This window comes from Phaethon lepturus, unplaced genomic scaffold (genome assembly GCF_000687285.1).
Source record: "Phaethon lepturus isolate BGI_N335 unplaced genomic scaffold, ASM68728v1 scaffold14010, whole genome shotgun sequence".
In the NCBI taxonomy this organism is placed as follows: domain Eukaryota; kingdom Metazoa; phylum Chordata; class Aves; order Phaethontiformes; family Phaethontidae; genus Phaethon; species Phaethon lepturus.
Window position 1 is genome coordinate 9,180 of NW_010509894.1, and position 21,727 is coordinate 30,906.

Sequence of the window (21,727 nt, forward strand, 5' to 3'; positions counted from 1 at the left end):
CTCACGTGCACAAGAAAGGCAATATGCAGTGAGCCTGGCTGCAAATTCAGAGCACACCAGCTTCCCCATGCTAACTATGTAGTCACTTTCATCATAGGTAATTTGGCGAGTTCCATCAGAGAGCAATTCAGCCCACTTACAATCTGAATCATCTTTTGTCAGTGTCTGCCTCTTTCCAGTGACTACACAGGGAGTCCAGGTAAATTAGGTTTATCGCTTAAGGTGATTCCGTTAAATGACTAAAATTACAGCTCTTCATAGCTATGTCTATCCTTACCTTTTGGGGCATGACTGGGATTTTAGTCCCCTGGTCATTCATATAAAGAATCTGTGGAGAAACACCACTGTTCCTGCCTGGGAGCCATACAATTTCCATGGAAATCAGAAGATGGTGATGGACAGGAGGTAAACTCTGCATTCTTAAATCTTATCTGGGATTTACTGTGTCTTACCTGTGTCTACCAGACACAGAACTGGGATGTGACTAGGAAGTAGATGTCTAGAACTGCTGGTCTACATGTAGCAGTAGTATAGTAATTCTGAGTTACATCAGTTTGGAATTTTAATTAAAAAAAAAAATCAGATTTGACTAGGTTTTTCTAATTCTGCAGTCAGTTTGCTCTTTCTGCCTGTATTTTTCTTGAAGTATAGTCACTGTGTATCTGCAATTAATTATTGCCATAGAGACCCACCATGGTTACCACTTTTGATCTTTCAATTATTATGATTTGAAAAATGGACCATAACAAATGCTACCATATGAAAAGTCATTCCTTCTCCTGATAGAGAACACTACAGCATATAAGTACTTCCAAATTGGTTTTCTGAAAGTGATTTAGACTTTAAAGAGTCATAGAGCTAATATAAATAAATGAAGCAAAACAACAATGACAAATAAAGCACTTATCTCTAGAAAAATGTTTTTGAACCAGAGGCTCAATATTACTGTAGAGACATTGCAGTATTGAAAGATTTATATTCTGAAATCTGTGAAATGCTGTCATCAGCAATAGCACAATTTTGTAATTTTCCAAGGATGATATAGGATGCTGAGTTCTTGTGAAAAACAGAGACAGGAAGCAATCTCATAAGCCATCTGCAAAGTACTCTGAATAGTCTTTAAAGTACTGAAATGCATTTGTTATCATGTGCATATGTTATGTGTACTGAAAGTACTGAAATGCATATGTTATCCATATATTATCATATGGATCACATCGGAAGTCAAAGCCTTTTAAAAATCAGAAGGAAAAAATCTGAATATAGTATCAGAAAATTTGAAATCAGTATCAGCCTGAATCTTGAAGAAATGCAAGAACAACTACTGAACTCCTGCACTGGGGAAAACTAAGAGGAAAAGAAAATACCTGCCTGCAAGGATAATCTTCTTTGAAGCAATAGTCTAAATATGAACCTACTCCTATAAACTAACCAAAACCAAATGGTTATATTTAGACTACACAAAACAATGAAGCAAAAATGGCAATATGTCAATTACTTCCTAGACATTATATAAGCTACCAAAATATTTCACAGAAAAATGGAAATACACCTTAAGTGTAGAAGTGGGGCCAAAAACATCTTGAAAAGATACTTCCTTAGTACAGAGAAATAAACAGAAGCTTACCTTATGCATTTTTATGAAGACCTAAGCACAATCAGCTTCCACTACAGTTGCTACCTCACAGTTCAGAACCTTCAGAAGGAGCATCATGCAGACTAGCAGGAAAAAGTGCAGGACCTGCCATCAGAAGCATCCCTGGTTTGCTGGCAAGGCCTGAGCAACCAGCACGAGTGAGGTTTTGGAAAGTTGCAAGTTGTATAATCACAAGATTATACAAATTATATAATCACAAGACTATATTGTTTCCTCCCTCTATTTTCCATGTTTGAAGCCCAGTTTTGTGTTGCTGTGTAAAAGCTTTTGTCAAAGTTTAAGGAACTGAGGAACAGCTCAATTAGTTGTTGCAAGCTAAAATCCCAGGGAAAGACACGATACAAAGGCAATTAAAGAATGCTATGTAAAAATTGGAAATTTTTTTCATGTATTTCAAGCATCAGGGAGAGAGTCAGGTTCTTAAACATCAGCATTAAGTACCATTTTAGACACCCTAGAGGACCTGGAATATGTCCATGTGGGAGACCCATGCTCTTCTGGCATGGTAGGTGGAGCTGAGGGAAGATTCTCTAAGGCAGCTAAAATGACATTTGGCAGACTGCCAAATCTTAAATGTCACCTGAGAGATTTAAGACTTGTAGAGTCTCATAGAGTCTTAAATCTCACCCTGACACAGAACTGGGAAGTGATTAAGATGTACATGGCTAGAACTGCTGGGCTAAACATAGCAGTAGTATAGTAATTCTGAGTTACCTCAGTCTGGAAGTTTAATTTAAAAAAAAAAAGGAGACAAAAAGAGATCTGACATACTACTAACTTCTAGATGTAACGAAATATTTGAGGTTCAGCAAAGTGAGTTATAAGCCTGGGCCTGCTGGAATTTGCACAGTCAAAGACATATCTAATGGTGAGTGTTGAGGCTGCTTGTGCTAGGCCATTCTTTAACACGGAGAAAGAGTTATACCAGAAAATGAAAAGTGTAAGGAAACACTGCAATCAAGTAAAATGTTATTAGCTGAGAAAAAAACAACCAGGTAGTGCAGCAAGACATGGCTGCGTTTGGTTGCACCACAAATAATGTTGCAAGAACAGACAGCTAAGGTTCCACATGTGATTTTAACATTTTAATTCCACACATTTTGAATAATTAACAGCAAAAATAAACATTTTATTGGGTTTTAGGCAGCATCAGGTATTTTTCTAACTACTGAACTCGCAAGGTCTACTGTTCGAACAGTAGACAAGGTGTTTGAAAGGTATCCAAATCCAATGCTTGGTTGCCTAAATCTGTACTAGGATGCATAAATATCCATTTTATGACCTCAGGTGTCAAAGTGCCAGAACACAACTATAGAATATTGTTTATAGACATTTTACAACTGGTTTGTTGAGAGTCTGGAAATTTATTTGCTTGAAGGAAGTTTTTTATTAACAAGTTGATAGCACTGTCAAAAGGAATATAGGCTAGCATAACTTACCATTCTATTACTTTTACTTGTAAATCCAATTATTTTACAGAATCAGTGCTATGAAAAATTCAGCATTAGAGAAACCAAAGACAAAGCCAAAAAGCATTAAGAAATTTCTGAAGAAAGAGTCTTTCATTCATTTAAAGAGTACCTGTGAGTAGGGCATGTAATAAACAGCTTACTTCCCCTTATGTGATTTTTACTTTATTTATAAGAGCACCCTCAGTTTGAGAACTATTATCCTTTGACACTTTCCAATATTTTTCTTTGCAATCCTGAAAACAGCAAGGTCAACAAAGAAATATTTAAGTACTTTTGAAAATAAGATAATATACCTAGAATTCCATAAATTAGACATAAATTTTGTTATTATCTACTCTATACAGCAATCCAGCTATTGGTAAATAAGTATACAACAGAAATCAAATTCTCTTAATTGTATTTGAAGGCTTCACTCTGTAAAAATGACTGTAACTTTTTTCCTGAGCACTTACAATGTATTTTTTTATGTTTTACAAAATGCCATCAAATATTCCAAGAAAGGGCTTGACATCATTGATTTCATCATCAAGAAGGTATCTAATGAAGATTAAGCAAATAAAAAAAAAAATTAGGTATAGTGCATCAAAACCTATGAAATCAGGAACACTACACAAAGTACAGTCAAAAGATAAAGACAACCAAAATAATTTTGAAGAATTTTCCTTTCTAAGAAAAGTGAATTGCTACTATTATTGTGAAAATTCATCTTTTTAAAATTAACACATTGCCTAAAGGTCTGTGTTCCATGAAGAACTAAGCACTAGACACTGAGGTAACAGAAATACATGCACAACTTCTTATTACCTGGGATCCACTTCTTTTTCCTGATCTTTTGTGAAAATAAAAAAATCCTCTTTCCTAGTGAATTTAGAAGAGTGTGAAATTATTTCTGAGACTGAAGAACACTGTACATGTTGCAGCTCTTGTGAAGGATTTGAATACTTTTTTTCTTGACAACTGGACTGCAATGTAAATGTTAAAAAGTGTATATGGTTAAAATAACTAATCAAAAGAGAAATTGCCAGATTGTTGTAGTACGTAGTACAGATATGTATATTGATATTATGGTGTTTAACACAGACCAAGCACATGACAAACATAATTATATACTGTATGACTTGCAGAATCACAATCAAATTGAGTAAATAGTTTTGCTATGTATTGCTTATTTGCTATAAGTCATGCTATAAACTAAATCCAAATCCTAGTTCTTTCTATCATGAATATCACACTGAACACAGGATGCATGCATGTTTGGACAACACAGAAAGGTTCAGAAACTCAGTTCAGAAACTGATTCATAACTCAGATATGGTAAATATATTTACACATGAAATACTCTAGTTATAGGAAATTCTGTTATCAAAATACTTTTACTCACCATATTTGTATTTCCACTCTGTACAGATAAATTCGCTTTTGATGTGCTCTTAACCACAGGAACAACTGAGTTCTGGATATTGGTCTCATCCTGTAATGCGCGTGAACTGAAAATATCAAGTTGAATAATTTAAGTATTTTTACAGAAGTGCAAAATTATTTACTTTTCAGTTCAGGATTTTCTATTTATTTCCCTCCACACTTAAATAAAAAAAAAATTTCAAATTATTCAACAATTCATACCTTTTAAAAGTTGAAATTTTGCTCACTTTTACGAGTGAACAACCTCCTATACATTTAATTATACAGATACATATGAAATACAGACAATATTTTTAACTGAATGAAATTGTAATAAATTATGTAATGCTTACTCTTTTGAAGTGTCCTTTGTGGCTTTGCTTCTTGTATATTGGCAAAGTGGTTCACACTCATCTGGAATTTGAAGGCAGATATTTCCATGTTCCATATAAGAATGAAAGTTTGAAAAACGGAGTCACAAAACAGCCAAACCCCCTTGTAAATATTTTACATAATCTGATAAGTAACAGTTTGAAAATTACTGAAAAGTCTTAACACTTGAAATATTTCTTCTGTGGGTTTTGGGCTAATGTAAAGATAAGCAGAGATGAGCAGTCAGATAAATTAACAAATATGCAGTTGCAGACCATCCAGAATTTTTTTTAATTATGACTTTCTCAACTCTCCCTTTGATATTAGATTTGTCTCACCATAGGTGACATTCAAGGTAGAGTAATAAACCTGGTAGTCAAGTCAATTAACCAAAAAATTTCAGGTAGTTCTATTCATTGTATACTTTAATAAATTATTCTCAAATAATAGCCTGTAAAATAATTTGTACGTAGCGAACAATGAATTTTTAAAAAATAACCTTACCTAATTCTCTACTGGCAAAGTTGCTAGCAAATACTAATTTTTCATCATCAATATCATCCCAAACGTCATCTCTCAGTTCAAGATCCACATCCAAAGCATCTGAAAAACAATTTGGTTTTATCTGTATCAGTCAGGTTATGCATTAAAGATTTTTAAGATTTTTTTCTCATGCCATTATCTCTTGACTCTTCTCACTCACAAAAACTGAATATTTCCAAGAGAAAGCCGTTCTACATTTGTAACGCACAAGTACAACAAAAACTTTTCTATATTTTACAACCAGTTGTTCAATCTCTTGAAAAGGAGGATTGTCATATATGCACTTTTTCCTCAGCGTTATTTTCAGAAAAGTTATCCTCCATGTAGATTGTACAAAAATCACTGCACTTTCATTCTTTCCCTTTGTGAGTAGTAGTTTGATTCCAAATTTAATACTTTTAATTCAGCCCTTTCTTCTCTCGTTTTCCAAAACACTCTGAATGCTGTCTTCCTCCCATACATCTAATGCCTAAGAACTAGCCACGACAGACACGTTTTCAAGCATTGTTGTTAATATTCTTAATTAAAATGTGATAGTTAATGTTTTAAAATACTTTTTTCCTGGTGCAAAGACCACCTTCCTGTTTCCTCTCTTACTCTGTTTCCCCTTTGTTTGTTGTATTCTCTCTTTTAATCACCAATCCAATCTCTCTGCTAATTTTTTTCATCTCTCTTCTGCCATACTACCTTCCAGCATCAGACAGTGCTGGAATCTTCATTGTTGTCATGGCCCTAATAAGCCTGAGAAACCCTGATCCAAGTCTCCCTTTCAACAGAGGGGGAGCAGGACAGGCTCAAATCAAAAATCCCGTTCCACTGACACTGGCAACACCAGGAAGGCACTGCTGTTGTAATTTTGGATGTGCACAGTCAGCACAGTCCGTTATTGCACAGACACACAGGCTTTAAATAATTATAGGCTAAGGTTACTACAATTTCACAGTATACTCTTAATTACCTACAATTTTTTGTATGGAATGGAAAGATACCATATTATAGATCCAGTTAACCCTATAAAAATCATATGAACTGAGGCCTTACTTCATTAGAACTATTTTTGATGCACTTTAAAAATGCAGCTGGCCCAATCAATATGGCTGAGGTTACCTCTTCTGCTACTATTCAATCGAGATGGTTTTTAGTCAGCAAAATCTACTATGTCCCCTTGATCCTGTACGATTTGCCTCAAGATGTTCTTAAGCATAGGCTATAGCAATACTGGAATATCCATCTGTCTTCCCATGACTTTATTCTTTTAACACAATCGTATCATACACTAACTGCCTGCCTCCCCCACCGATTATATGGCTATGCAACAGTTTTCCTTCTTAAGACTAGATAACAACTATGCAGGTAAATTAGTATGGCAGGAACATATGAAGCATTAATTTAAAGGAACAGGATTACAATCCCATCGTCAAAATATTAAGTAAAAATGTAATTATACAGTATAGCTACCAATACTTAAGGAAGTATGAACTAAAAACATTTCAATTCATTTCAGCACAGTGTTTCTTGTATGTCTGAGTATAATCTAAACGCTGGAGTTGCTACTTATTAGCCAAATTAATGAAAACCTGATTCACATCAATCTATTGTCACCAAATACAATGGCAAAAGGCATGCAGTGAGGAAAACATCGTAGTTACATACTGATAATGACAACTGATCATTTAACACCAAACGTGAAAATATTTGTGGCTTTTCCAGTAGAAGAGGAAATTTTTTTTCAGGTAGAGATGTTTTACTAGTTATGAACTCAGTTACTGAATGGTCACATTTTGTCAACTACCAAACAAAAGCTCCTATTTCACTAACTTCTTCCAGTAGAAAAGGAAAAGAAGAAAACATATAGATACAGAGGTAAAATACCTCTTGTATTATAAGTGGTTTCAGCAGCAATAAATTACAGTCATACCTTTCAGGAAGTATTTATAGGTTTGAACCCTCATATATTTGAGGTAGTCATTACTGTTTTATTTAAAGGTATATTTAGATGCTTAGGTCTACATTAGAAATTCTTACCGATACCAGAAAGAAAGCCAATTAAGGCCACTATATTTCCCTATACATTCAGTGTTCTATATTGCTATACTGGTTGCTGTAGTGATTTCAGCAAGTTTCTGTTTACAAGCATATTCAAACCAAAACAGTGAAAAATCATAATTTCAAACATTAGCAATGACTTACTATTTTTTCCATAATTCCAAGATTGCAGTTGTTTCTGAGACACTGCTAAGCTATTAACGTTATCTAGCTGGTCCACTGAAGGTGATGAAGATGCCTGTTTATTGCTAGACCTATTAAAAAAATAAAAGCAGTGACATGTCAGTAAAACACTTGCAGAAAGTTGCAAGATAATTTTATTCAGAAAACAGTTTTTTAGTTGTTACAACTTAACATACTATCTGAAATAAGACAGATTTCTTTTTTGTTACTTATACTAATCAGTACCTTGGCAATGCCGGCAACAAAGATTTAGGTGTAAAAACAAATTGTTTGAGATCCACATTTTGAGCTTGATTTAACATCTGCATCTAAAGAAAGCAAGTTATTGTCACTGATAAAATATAAATATATTGTTAAAAAACAACAGTTTGCAATCTTAATGACATCATTGATACTGTATCAAGGTAGCGAAATTTTTAAAGATCGTATCTAAAATCTTTCTGATATCTGCTTATCTAACGTAATCAGTTAAAAAGGTTTGAATTACATGCTTCTAATGGAATTATCCAAGTACCCTGGCAAAGTCAGACTGGTTATCACTAACTCTGATCTGTATTAGCTATAGGCTAAATCATTCTCTATTGCAAACAAGCAAGTAAACAAAACCATAAGAAGGAAATAAAACACTCTTGGTATCTCAAATGCCATTCTTGCTGCAGAGAGAACTAGTTTAGTACTACATTCAAAGGGATAAAGTGTAACCCATGAAATCTTTCAGAGGTTAAAAACTAATGTGGTTGGTTTTCTTATAAACAAGTGGATCTACCTGCCTATGCAAAAAGATCTTAGTAGCATTACTCTGATAAATACCACTGTTTCCATTCAGGTTATATTTTGCCAAAACCAAGTCACAGGACAGTACCTTCCAATGATGCCTCTGTACCTCACCCACCACAATCTAACAAATGCTATAAAAGTAAAACCAAAGAGTACATGCACAGCAGTGGAACCCTGGAAGCGTTCCAAACAGCAGCAGAACCTCTCGAAGATTGCTGGACCTTCGGTACCTTTACATTTCTTTGCTTTTTGCATTCCACACAGAAAATACAAACTTAATTTTATAACTAAATATGAACATTCATCTCTGCAAACAATATATACAAATACGTAACAGTAAAATAAATCTATTCAATGGCTGACTATTCAAATGAACCTTTAACCGTTTTACTGGGAGTACAGATGAAATTGAGTTCCTGCTCCTTAAATCAGCTAGATACAAAGAAAACTTTGAATCTCCATTCATGTCAGACTTTGGAGGTACTCCAGTTTTACCTGAGAAAAGGAATTAAAATAATCTTCAGATTAGTTAAGAAAGGATAAATTCTAATTCTTTCCAAATGAATGGAAACTTTGCCCATAAGCTTAGTATCTTCTATTAAAAGGTCCTAAAAGATTTAACACACCAATATTTATATAAAAGTGTAACAAGTTTGACATTGCTCTTAAATCATATGCTAGATGTACTGAAAAATATTATTAATCATTGTAGTGCCTATAAAAGTGTTATTGACAAAACTTTTTGTTACTGCTTTTATGACTGCCTCATAGCAACAACTCAGGCCTGACTCTCTTGCTTCCATTGCTCCTGTTAATGTAGCTGTTGGTATAAATGAGGCTATTCTAAACTATGTTTGTCTAAAAGTAACAGAAATAGTAGATTTAATGAAACTCACAGCAGTCATGTCCACACACATCTTTATTTTTACAGCGATGGTTGCATTCTCTGTTTCCATATTTCTTGTAAGTGATTTCTTGTTTCGATCTGCCTCCTAGATAAGTGTAATACAAAAATGCTCATTTTTCAGTTGAGAGAGTACTTCACGCAGTAAAAGACAGGCTAGAAGTAATCTGGATCACTAGAATTTTGTTGCCTTCAACAAAACTTTGGGCTGCTCAAACAATAAAATTAGAAAGAAATTAATCAATGCTACTGAAAAACAGGAGGACTACCACATTCCCAAATTCAGGTAATGTTAGATACCAAACACCCATTATTTTTCTTATTTTCAAATTTATTAAATAATTGCACTGTAGTACTTGACAAGTGGAAGTAGCAGCACTATATTTTTATTGTTCTTGAGAGAGAAACAATGTGGATAAACAAAGATCTAGCTCTCTACTGAAAGCAAAATGAAATTTTCTGTTGACTTTGGTATTAGCCAGATGTTGTTATCTGACTGTTTACCTGTATCTACTTTTGCTGCTGGCAGACTTTGTGGTGAGCCATAATTCGTACCAAATGAAGACTCAGGTTTCCGCTTTTGATTTGTAATGACTTTACTTCCCAGTGTTTTCAGTGTTAAGTAAAAGACTGTATATGCTTGCTGTATATCAAGGCCAACTTTGAAAAAAAGACAAAAATATTTTAAATTGCTATAAACTGTTTCTAGACTACTGATTACCTTGTTTTCTAAAGAGCTTAAGAAAGTATAAATGTTATTAAAAGATCAGGGAAATTTGTTATGATAATATACCATTAAAAGCACACTATTATATGAATGGATTCTTTATGATTGAGGTTAAAAACCAGACATTTTCAGAATCAAAGACATGGCTTCTAGATGGGTAACAAAATTAGTCCCTTTAACAGAATTTTTCTGTATTGCTTTAAAATTACATTTAACTATGGCTTTGCACTGACAATACAATTTTAACTTTAAAATTGTACTACAGTCTGTGTTACTGAAGTATCAGCATCTCTGTATTGGCAAAAGTGTAAAATGAGTATGTTGACAGTACTTTTGAAGTTGAATGCTAATAATGGTTCTAGTTCTAATTAAACCAAGATTCATGTGAGACTATGAGCAACACCATTTGTAAAAAGAGTATTTTTGACTTTTACTAGGCAAATATTGTTGGAAAACCAGACAGGCTTTTAAAATGAAAGACTTCCTTCAAGTCTGAAACAGAAGCAGACTTTAAAATAAGTAGAGACTAGGAAAACTTGCTTTTAGTCTAACTTCACTGTTACCAATTTCAGAGAAATTAATCGTTGTGTAGAGTTTTACTGAACTCAGTAAAATGTGTAGATAGTCAACTAGTAATTAAAGGACAATTTTTCTTCATCTCTGGTTAGAAAACCCTCCTTTTTCCTAAGCCACATGTTTAGCCACAGAAATACAGATAATTCCAGGCTTGATTACTGTAATAGCGTCAATATTCAATGTTTATCATAGAAGCACCAAATATACTTCAATTAATCCAGCACACAGCAATCATCTTTACACATGAGGCATGATGATGGAATTTAATACAGTCAGTCTATTTTTAAATTGTATTTCAAAGTTCTATGTTTCAAGGTCATCATTGCCTCTCCCCATCTGCTGCTATAGTTCCAATTCTATGGAAATTGACAGTGAGGGGACCAACGTTTAAATCTACACACCTTAAGGCCCAAAATTTTCCACTGTAAAAACTCCTTGCTACTGAAGTGGAGATGAATCTGTATCCAATACTTTATCATAATGCAAAACCTAACCATTCACAAAGACAGCTCTTCCCAGCATAAATAAAAATCCCTGCTGAAAGTTAATTCAACTTGAAGGTGAAGGGCAAAAGAGAATCCTAATCTGCATCAACAGAGCAAAATACTGTCTCCTATTAACAGTTTTGATGTTTTCCAGTTCATTAATATGCTAGTAAATGAAACAAACAGATATATAATTAGGACTGTTAGGTAATACTCAACCCAGTAAAAAATATGTAACAGAATTTTGTTTCCAGATCAGTTGTTATATTTTTGGCTAGATATAAAGTATTTTAGTAGTTTATTCAAAATTGTTATGCAGTTGCTTTCAAATTAAAAGCATACCAATCAACCTACCATAATCAGAACTAATCAGATTTATACTAATATCCTCTGATTTAAAAGCTCTTTTCACTTCAATTTTCTTCATCCAGTTTCCAGTTTTCAGCAGCACAGAATCCCTGTAATGTATCAGTAAAGTTTTGTTATACTATGGCATCTGTAACCAAGTGAGAGAGCCTTTATTTGGTCTTAGTTCTTGGATTTTGCTTGATAAGTGGCCTAAGAATAACCTTCTAATAATATACAATTTATAGGTATAAGAGAGCCAGGATCCTGCAGATCAGTTCAGTTCTGCCAAAAGTGTCAGACTTCAGCCAGAACTCACATGAAGGTCATGCAGTTGGAAAAGATTTTGTTTCTCTTTTCCCATTTTGTCCAAGCATAACTTAGCCAACTGGAGAATTTAATTCCATCTCTGAGTGAAAAAACAATTTTGACAATATAATTAAAGACATACAGCTAAGTAACAACTTAATAATGTATCTTTTTAATACGTATTTTACTTGTTTTATATTTATGTGGAAACTATTATGACTTCCATGATATGACATGAGTGTTGTACAGATATTCACAGATACACTCTGCACTGACAAGCACACTGACAAGCACACTGGCATGTTTTTTGGGTTTTTGAATCTTGTGTAGCATTTTAAATTACAACAGTGACTAGAAAATGCTGTAGGATAAAGAATAATTTTGTACCATTGTCATCAGTAGAAAGTACTGCAAAATCTGCAAGTCACAGAAAGGATTCAAAGCCAACACCCTTAAAAGATGCGAGGCAAAAAAACTTGTTCATACATACATAATTTTCTGATTAAAAATGACTTGGTTGTCAGCATCTCCTATGACCAATGTAACATAGTGAAAGTCTGTCGCTGTTCTCTTTGTCTGTAGCTGCTCATAGTTTGTTAATTTGATGGTTACTAAGATTTCAGCCAATGTATCACTGTATTTTGGAAGCTAGGAAAAAATGATAGAGAAGATGACATACCTGTTAAAATATGCAAAGTAAAATATATGGCCTTCCATGATTTTTTAACTGTTGATACAAGCACAAAACCTCAATTCAAGCAATTTCTATTTGTGGTACAATTTTTATTTGTTTTTTCTGAGACACTATCATACAGTACCAACTTGCCCATAGCTGAATATCCTGAATTTGATTAAATATTGAGAATAAAAGACAGACTACATTAAGCCCTTGAAAAATTCTCCTCTGTTCAATGCAAAGAGAAAGATGCAAGAAGAAAGCTACATATATTTCAGAAAAAAGCTAGGTATATGTTGACATCCCAACATTCCTCTATAAGATATTTATATTTGTTAAATAATACTTCTGAGAATAACTTTGGAGATACTCATCTGGTATTACGTGAAATGAAAAACTAAACTAGAACAGATCGTTAAGACAATAGTATTTCCACATATTTATTAAGTTTTAAACTTCAAAGGTGTCTTTATTTGTACCAACTTCACGTGACATTTTACGGTTATTTTTAAAATTTTGCATTTCAGAAAGGTAGAATGGCCATGTGACCTGTTTAAAGACAAAATGTGTATCAGAACCTCAAAGCTCTTGATTACACATGGAATTGCACCCTTCCTTTGAAAGGGCACCAGCTAGGTTAATGTAATAATTTACTGTTTCTTTATATCCCTAAGTGTGAAATAATAGAAAAGAAAATAAACACAAGTTAATGCTTCTTCAGTAAGTTTTATATGGATGTTTTTCTGTCTCTAGGGTTCGTTTATATTCAAGTTAGAAGAGACCTCTCAGATTCACATATAATGCTAGAATGTGGAATATACTGGTTTGTATCTGTAACAAAATGCTATTAACAAGAAAGAGAGGGCAATGTATTATAGGAAACGTTTACTCCAAGGCTTTCCTTCGATGTTTAAGTTTGATTATACATGCTAAGGTGGAAGGAAGCCACAATATCATGCAATCTTCTATCAGCAAAGGCTCAAAATTTCTTTAAGTCAATATTTACTCTTTCATTTAATAATATCAGAATAAAAACCTAAAATAAGTAGAAAAGCATTTACCTGTTCAATGTCAAGGTCATATTTTGGAAGGTGCAAAACAGATTCTTTTATCTGGTTTCCAAAAGGAGGATGTCTGTTTAAAATCTGCAAAGATTTAATTTCATTTCTGATACATTCAGCTGATCATAGATGCCAACAGAAATGTAAATTCAAATAATCAAAGTCACCAGAGTAATTATGCTGTCAACAAAAGACCTTATCACTCCTGATTCTCTACTGTCAGTGATACCCAGAATAGCAACATAACCAAAAGAAAATTCCAATACTTTTTCATGTTGCTACCACTTCCGTTCAGGTAACAGCCAACAAACTAGCTGATCACCTCAAAACCTGACTACTCAGGTTTTATATGAGTTGACTCTTCTATGTTGCCTAAGCTTTAGTCAAAACAAAACCAGTAAGAGGAAAACTGCAAAAGGGAACAGATGAAAGAAATCAAATTCCTAAAGCCAAAACAGAAAACCCAAGTATGACCAATTTCCTTTAGAAATCCATTACATCTTCCAGAACACTGGAAAAACAGTTTTCTCAGAAAAGAAGCCAAGAGCCAGAGAACTTACCCTGGGATAAAGTCTAACTTCCTAAAATAGGAAGTTTTATAGATGATTCAGAAGAATTTTATTCTATGACCATCATTAACTACAACTAATAAAAATAGAAATTCAGAATTCTTATAATTAACATACATTAAGAGAAACTGTAAATACATATTCCCTTTTATATGTTTTTCTAACACTCATAAAATGGAAATGCATATTGTCCTTTGTTTCAAACTATGTTGATGATGAAATTCTACACATTTAAGCTCGTTCCAAAACGAGCCAAATCAGTGAAATCATCCACATTAAACTTGCTAGAACAAGACATCATACACATTTTACAGGAAAAATAGCTGTTGTCACTTTTTTTTTTTAATTCACCAGTATAAATGAATAAACCACTTAACACTCAATCTGGCTGCCAATCATATAGCAGATACATATTAACCATACCACTTTTAATATTAACCATACCACTTCTACTGGTAACAGTATTAATACTCAGTATTTTCCTTATCATATTTATCTGCATGTAAAATAATTGATTACCAGTTCAAGTTCCCTTGCATTTGTGTCTTCTATTTTTTTAAATGATGTCAGCCCAGCATTTACCATAGCATTTGACAGTGATACACCTGTGAAAAATTTAAGTTTTATATTTTTAGATGACAATCACTAATCTCAAGTTATTCTCATCAACTGCATTATAGCAGGTAAAACCAAAGAAGAAATCATTTTATAGTATGTTTGTCCCTGCTTTTTTTTTTTTTAAGTGAAGCTGAAGACTAGTTCTTTTGTCATAATTCCTAAAATGGCAGAAGGGTTTCCACCAGTGAAGCAAACACAAGATACAAACAAGACTTTTTCTCTTAATCTATTTCTCAGCAAGAAAAAAACAGAGGTGGAAATCAAACTGAGCAAGTAGTAAAGGCGATAAGATCCTGTACGGTAACTGATTATTATCCTGTCTGTCAGAACAAGCAAACAGAAATCAAGCATATCATACAGCAACAAGACTGCATCATTATTGGACAAGAGTACCAAACTGAGATAGTTGCAGAAATGCAGCAAGAATTCAACTGAATCCTCAATCTCAGTAAGGCCAAATGTCAGTTAAGGAACAGTGACTCTTATCAAGGAAATACTGACTACCAAGGCTTTTTTAAGATTAAAAAAAAATATACTGAGATAAGAGTTTAAACATTAGGGATTTCTGAATATGTGAGCTCAAACAATTCACTTGACTTCAAAGACATAGAATAGGCTTAGCAGCCACAGAATGTCAGAGGTCAAGAATTGGACATCATAATACAGGCATCAATTCAGTATTTGATTGAAGAAAAGAGCGCGAACTGTCAGTAGACAGTTCAAGAGAAGCCTGTGAGTGAAACAAATGGAACTTTGAAAGTTACTAATTCATTGTAACATATGATGCAAGAGCAATGACAGCATGGGGGAGGGAAGAAAACAGGACAAAGATGTGTATATGTAGGACTTCTATTATTAAAAAAACTAAACCCAACTTTTTCTATTAAATATAGTGCACAGGAAAAGATTTGTCTACACTGCAAGTAATCCATTCATCCTAATGCCGTAGAAATGCTGAACACAAGGCAGACTCCTCGGATGACCATGTGCACATAAGCACAGATGCAGAAGTAATGAAAATGTCTTCTCACCACACTGTACTGTGCTGCGCACAAGCTAACAAGCCTTGTCCCTTGCTTTGAATCCACGTGAATGAAGCAATACAGCTTCTGCACCTGAACTGGCAAGGCTGTAATGTACTGTACCATATAGATCTTCTGCTTAGCTATTCTCTAATTTGCAGATCTCCGAACTATACTGTTCTGTACAGAGCAGATGCGTCTTTAAAGAAGAATTACAGAGAACGCTGCAGTGAATTCTGAAAACATGAACGTATGGTAAGACTAGACATCGAAGCAGGAAGCTATAATATTATCTCAAACAAGTATAACTACATTTTCGGAATACAGAGGACTCCAAAATTTCTGAATTCCTTTTCAAATAATTACGACAAGCTTGTACTTCCAGAAAGAAGTTCATCCAGTAAAAGGATACAGTGACATGAGGATGATTATTAGAAACTTGTGATCCTCATGTGTAGAAAAACCTCATACACAGTAAATTGATTTCTATTTCATGATTCCTATGCATGTCAATGCAAATTAGGTGTCTTTCATGCATACAAGTAACAGGACCTACAGTGACAGCTATTTGGAAAAGAAAGTATAGCCTAGTCAAAGATATGTAATCACACAAATGTGGAATATGCCCAAGATACTGAGATGAACATTAAGGAAAAAAAAAACAACAACTATGAAATACTTTGAAAGCCTGAAGGAAATCACTACATGGATTACTTTTATCATGACAGACTATTCTGACAACGCGGTACTCAATTGTGGCAAATGGAGTAATTAGGAGATTCATTTAATTACATAAGCAGACACCCCAGAAATTAGCAGGCTAATTATGAGGTTTGATTCTCTATCAGATTACACCTTTATCATTTCTGACTAGTACCTACCAATTTTTTCCAATTGTTTCGATACATGAAGTGAATTTTCCCAAAGTTTGCACCTGAAACACTTTGCTAAAATCAAAGAGTTTAAGAAAGCAAAAAAGTTGTTCTTAGATGATGCCAGAAAGTCAGATAACCCTGTAAAAATAAGATTGACTTGTATTAATCAAATAAAACATAGCTTATTATTATATGTACCAAAAAATGATCAAATTTTACCATACATCTAGTAACCCTTAAGCCACTTCTAAATATTCTGCCAGTATCTTGTGTCAAAGTAAAGTCTTGAATAGGAATGCATCCTAGCTGAGCCTGAATAAGACTGGAAAAAAAATATTTTTTTATATATAAGCCACACATTGTAAGCAAAGTATAACAACATAAAAGTTTCTACTGGAAAACAAAAGAAAATTCAGAATAGAAACAATGAAATGCCAGATCTAGTCCTCTATAAAATGACACAGATTTTAGCAGGGACTTCAACAGCCATAAAATGACAGCTTTTCAACAAGTAGTAACACCACAATATAGTATTTACCAGTTTATTTTCATTTCTCTTGTTTTTATCTTCCCCTCCATTGGAAACCTATGCATGAAAATATACATATTTTCTGCTATTCATTTTATTTATTGCTAAAAAGATATTTTCCTTTTTCAATATATTTATTTTTTATACCTGATAGTTATTTTGTCCTTGTCTTTATTCAAACTGTTCAGTATTTTCTTTTCATTTGTTCTTAACTTGACATCCAGAAATTCTGTGCAGTTGGAGATCATTGTAATCTGTAACAATTTAACTTTTTTATTAATTGTTTTTATTTGCCATTTTTTCTACCACTTCTTCCAACTGTTTTTTTAAAAAACGCTTTAAAAAATTGTCCCAACACTATGACCATGAAAAGACGGTCAATCAGTTATTTCTATTACTGACCAACTTTCTTTCATCTTCCTATAAAAAATAAAATCAACCACACTGCTAACACTTTATGACATACAAGGCAAATAAAAATAGTTTTTACTATCTGTTATGTATTTTACTTTACTTTCTTCATACTTTAGTAACAAAGATAGCCATAAGAGAACAGGCATTCCATTTTCTCATGGTCAATAGTACTTGCTTGAAAACAATGTCTTTTGTGACTTAACAGTAGCAATAACAACCTATTATCTGCCAGAGGAAAATTAGTTAAAACAGAAAGACAGTAACATTCCTTTAAACGTAAAATCTGCTTTCCATGCAGCTGGTTTTTGCAATAAAAAAATAACTACTAAAGCACAAAATAATACAGTGTTTAATACATGAACAGAACAGCTTCGGCAACTTTGTATCTTCATAAGCAAAGTTAGTGAGGGGAGAAAGAGTTGGAAATCAAAAGATCTCAGAGTACAAAGGTTCAAAAGTACTCCACATGGAATTTAGTTAGATGTATTCTCTAAAATTTTATACTTTACATAAACAAAGTCTGGACTCTTTAAAAGAAATAAAAACTTCTGCTTCTTAGCTTTAAGTCTGTTTAAAAATCAATTGAACATATGTAAATTTTCTTTAAAAAGTTGTATTACCAATTCATTTAAAGTCTCTGTTCCCTTAATCATGAAAAACTGTTTCACTGTATCAAATGCAATATAATACCATGCCATTAATCTTCCAGTCTCTGTAAAAGAACATACCGTAAAATATAAATGTGCCATTTTTTTTTAGTTTAAGTCACAAAATTGAATTCATTACCTTATTACAGGGCTCTATGAGATTTACCACCACTGACTCAGTGTGTTATTGCCCCCAGCTGTCTGATGGGTATTACTGACCCCATCAGAGAGCAGCAGAAGGAAGCACACGGCAGTTACAGTTTTCTCCAACGGAGATGAACTCACACTAATCTACTAGACTGTGAACTGTGGTTTCTGAGAAGCCTACCACCTCTTGCAGAGGATTGTAGAAAAGAGCAGGTATTGATAAAACCTATCCTTCATTGCACTGTGTCACATCCAATTATCCTGTGATAATGTTCTGTAATTTTCTCCTAATCTGCAACAAAATTTCCAGCAACAAGTGAAGATCTATTAATGGATCAACAATAAGAGAATGAAACTTCCATGGTTTGTTAAAGAAACTTGCTCATATATTCTAGTCAAACTCTCAGATTCTACCCTCTACTACATTCGCCTACTCCTATTAATGGGTCACAAGAATACTTGTGATCCTTTGTAGTTCACTACTATCTCAACATTGCTTCTGAAAATTAGTTTATTTAAAAAAGTGTTACCAGTTGGTTTGAAATTATTCGCTTCATCCATCCTGATCAAATCAAAAGATGATAAATCATTTAAGTTCTTCAAACACAGCTCTGTTGACAATTTGAAAATATATGTATTTTTAGTACACACAGAAAAACGTATCTATGTAAAAAGCAGAAACATCATCATCAAATTGCAATTAATGTATACCCAAGTAATTCCACTGAACTCAAATAACGGTTTTAGAGTATGATCCTGCTTCTACTAAAGTTGGTGGTTAACTTCTGCCTGGGGAAAGCTCACGCAAAGATATTTGATACAGGATAACCCAACTCTTTTTCAGGAAAGCAAAAGTGCCAAAATAAAAGAAACTATGTGCACAGAATGTAGGCTGCCATATTCAGAATGACAGGCTGCAGAGTCCACAGTATTTATACAAAACATTTCCACTACACCGTTAACACTTAAATGGTTGAAATTTCAAATATCCACAGGTATTTATGAATCCTTCATCAGAAATCTTCATACTGTATCAGATGTATTTGTATTTACTTCACTAAACCTACTTAGTTGGATATCTGCATGAGGATGACCAAGTGTTTTGTTTCTCTCTCTTTCAAAACCAAGGTAATTAAAAGACAAAAATTACATAATACAATGTTCAGAATTTAAAAAAAGCACTCAAAGTGATAGTTCCCATAGCAACCAGAAATCATTCCTATTGCATATGAAATGTATGAAAACATAACTATATACATTACTACACAATACTTCATGTGTGCAGGGAAGGAACTAGTTTCTGTAACAACTTTAGAACACTAGAGGTTGTTTTTAAGATCAGAGCACTTCAAGGAAATATATTCCACACCTACAAAGCATTTGTAAGTGAAGCCTTCTACCCTAGCACTATCTGTAGAGGTGATTTCAAACCATGCCTTCTCCCACATAAAGGCTTATTAAGGTAGTAACACACTTCATTCCCTCCATTCCTTTCAACCTACATGCGAAAAATAGAAGTGTCCTGATCTAAAAGACAGGAAAAGGCAGAAAAAACCTGAATGAGCATGTAAACTAGGTAACTTTTCTTACTGGTAAGTTCAAAAGTATTAATAATTAAATAAAATCAATAGCACAACATAGTAAATTACATTTGTTCTGTGAATGGATCTACTGAAATTAATGGAGATGTATAATAAACATGGATAAGCCTGCCCTGAAATGTGACATTTTACTGAAAAAAGGCTTAAAAGCTACTTACCTTGTAATTTTGCTTCAATTCCTATTTTATCCAATCCAGATGAAAAACCTTCATTAAAAGACAAAAAGCTTTTTAACCTAATACAACTATATACTTCATCCTCAATATCAATACCCATCAAAACTGATTTGCTTACACACAGTGTATCTAAATATCAGTAAGTGGCTGTCAGAACAGATGTGCAAAGGTCAAAGCTGCAGATATTCCCCTATGTAAAATATGAGTCCTAAAAGTTGCAAAAATGTCAGTGAGCAACTTCACATGTAGAGCTTTTCTATTTTAGAATACAGACAGCCACCTAAACTGTAACATCCATTCAAGTACTAGATGTACTATGTTCCAGTCCCATCCATAAATCCTTAAAAAAAAAAAAACTGTCTCCAGCAAGTGCCCAATGACTTCAGAACCAGGTGTAGAAGAAGCAGCCAGGAACAAAGACATGGTCAGGGCTGGGGACCAAGAGGCTGTTCTGGACAAGACAAATTGAAGACACCAGTATTAAAATTATTGAAATTTTGTTTTGGAAAAACTATGAAATATTAGACAATATTTTTTTCTTAGCAGTAATTACATATTCAGCGCTGAAATGTACATTAAGGCTTGATGATGCATTAATATACATGGTCCAGTGTATTAAAGATCAAAAGAAATAGATCATTATGAAGCTGTAAACAGCTTCTTACAGAGTTTTTGAATGTTATACCATGCTGAAACTCCTATTACTTATATTAAAGCAACGGAAACTGTTGTTCCTAAAAATGCTACTGGCCATATCACACATCTTGATTTCAACCCATTATGAAATAACAGTCCATAAGAAAATAAAAGAAACAAATAATATGGATCCAACACATCCTAGTGTCATAATTTAGATCAATTAAAAAAAACCCACAACAAACCATAATGAGTCGGATTTTTTAAGGCTCTAATGTACAGGAACGTTGATCGTATCCATTCCAAAGCTACAGTGACATCTGTGACAGTATGTAGCACTATTTCTGCATTTAAGTGCTCAACAAGATGTCTGTGCAAGCTATCAAAAAAAAAAAAAGGTATGTACATTTACCAGTTAGTATTACAAAAAGTGCTAAAACTATTTTTTGGGAACAAACCAAACCCTGCCAACTAAAAAAACCACAACAGTTTTCTGGTTTTTTTTAGTTGTTTTGTTTTTTACTGTCAACTGCTTGCTTTAATCAGTGAAATCAATAGAAAACAGTAAAGAATATGTCAATAATCAATGTAATTAGTTTATTATGGCTTAATGTCCAGCAAGCACAAATAGAAAAACTCTTTCAACTGTGAAGTTTCACAATTATTTAGAAAACAAAGCTACATACATTTTAAAGTTACAGCACAGTGTTGGTATTTTGGATATATTTGAAAAATTAAACATTAAAAAAATTACACAAGCAAAATTTCCTGGTTTACCCTTTAATGTCTTAACTCTCCTACATATTTCTCTTGATAGGCTGTCCACATCGAGTGAATTCTATAGTCTGGTATTTTCCAGACTCTATCATCTAAAAATTCAGAGCACGATCTGGGTTCAGCTCTTGCTTTTTGTCTTTGCAATATGTACTATTTCAGTTTCTTCAGTTTTCCAGCAGGAA

The 21,727-nt window shown here is 33.5% G+C and overlaps 1 protein-coding gene across 1 annotated transcript in view; it reads right to left on the minus strand.

Annotated features, from left to right (window-relative positions):
* Nucleotides 1–3,599: 3,599 nt before the first annotated feature.
* HFM1 (HFM1, ATP-dependent DNA helicase homolog (S. cerevisiae)) overlaps nt 3,600–21,727 on the minus strand; it is a 36,423-nt gene continuing 18,295 nt past the window's right edge. Inside the window, 21 exon segments of the mRNA XM_010290159.1 lie at nt 3,600–3,666; nt 3,934–4,091; nt 4,511–4,616; nt 4,884–4,944; nt 5,407–5,505; nt 7,636–7,745; nt 7,900–7,982; nt 8,828–8,946; nt 9,348–9,443; nt 11,498–11,601; nt 12,288–12,445; nt 13,535–13,618; nt 14,623–14,708; nt 16,625–16,756; nt 16,843–16,940; nt 17,157–17,204; nt 17,295–17,401; nt 18,182–18,273; nt 18,886–18,966; nt 20,115–20,162; nt 21,014–21,147. Of these exon segments, the coding sequence (XP_010288461.1) occupies nt 3,600–3,666; nt 3,934–4,091; nt 4,511–4,616; nt 4,884–4,944; nt 5,407–5,505; nt 7,636–7,745; nt 7,900–7,982; nt 8,828–8,946; nt 9,348–9,443; nt 11,498–11,601; nt 12,288–12,445; nt 13,535–13,618; nt 14,623–14,708; nt 16,625–16,756; nt 16,843–16,940; nt 17,157–17,204; nt 17,295–17,401; nt 18,182–18,273; nt 18,886–18,966; nt 20,115–20,162; nt 21,014–21,147 (2,071 nt within the window).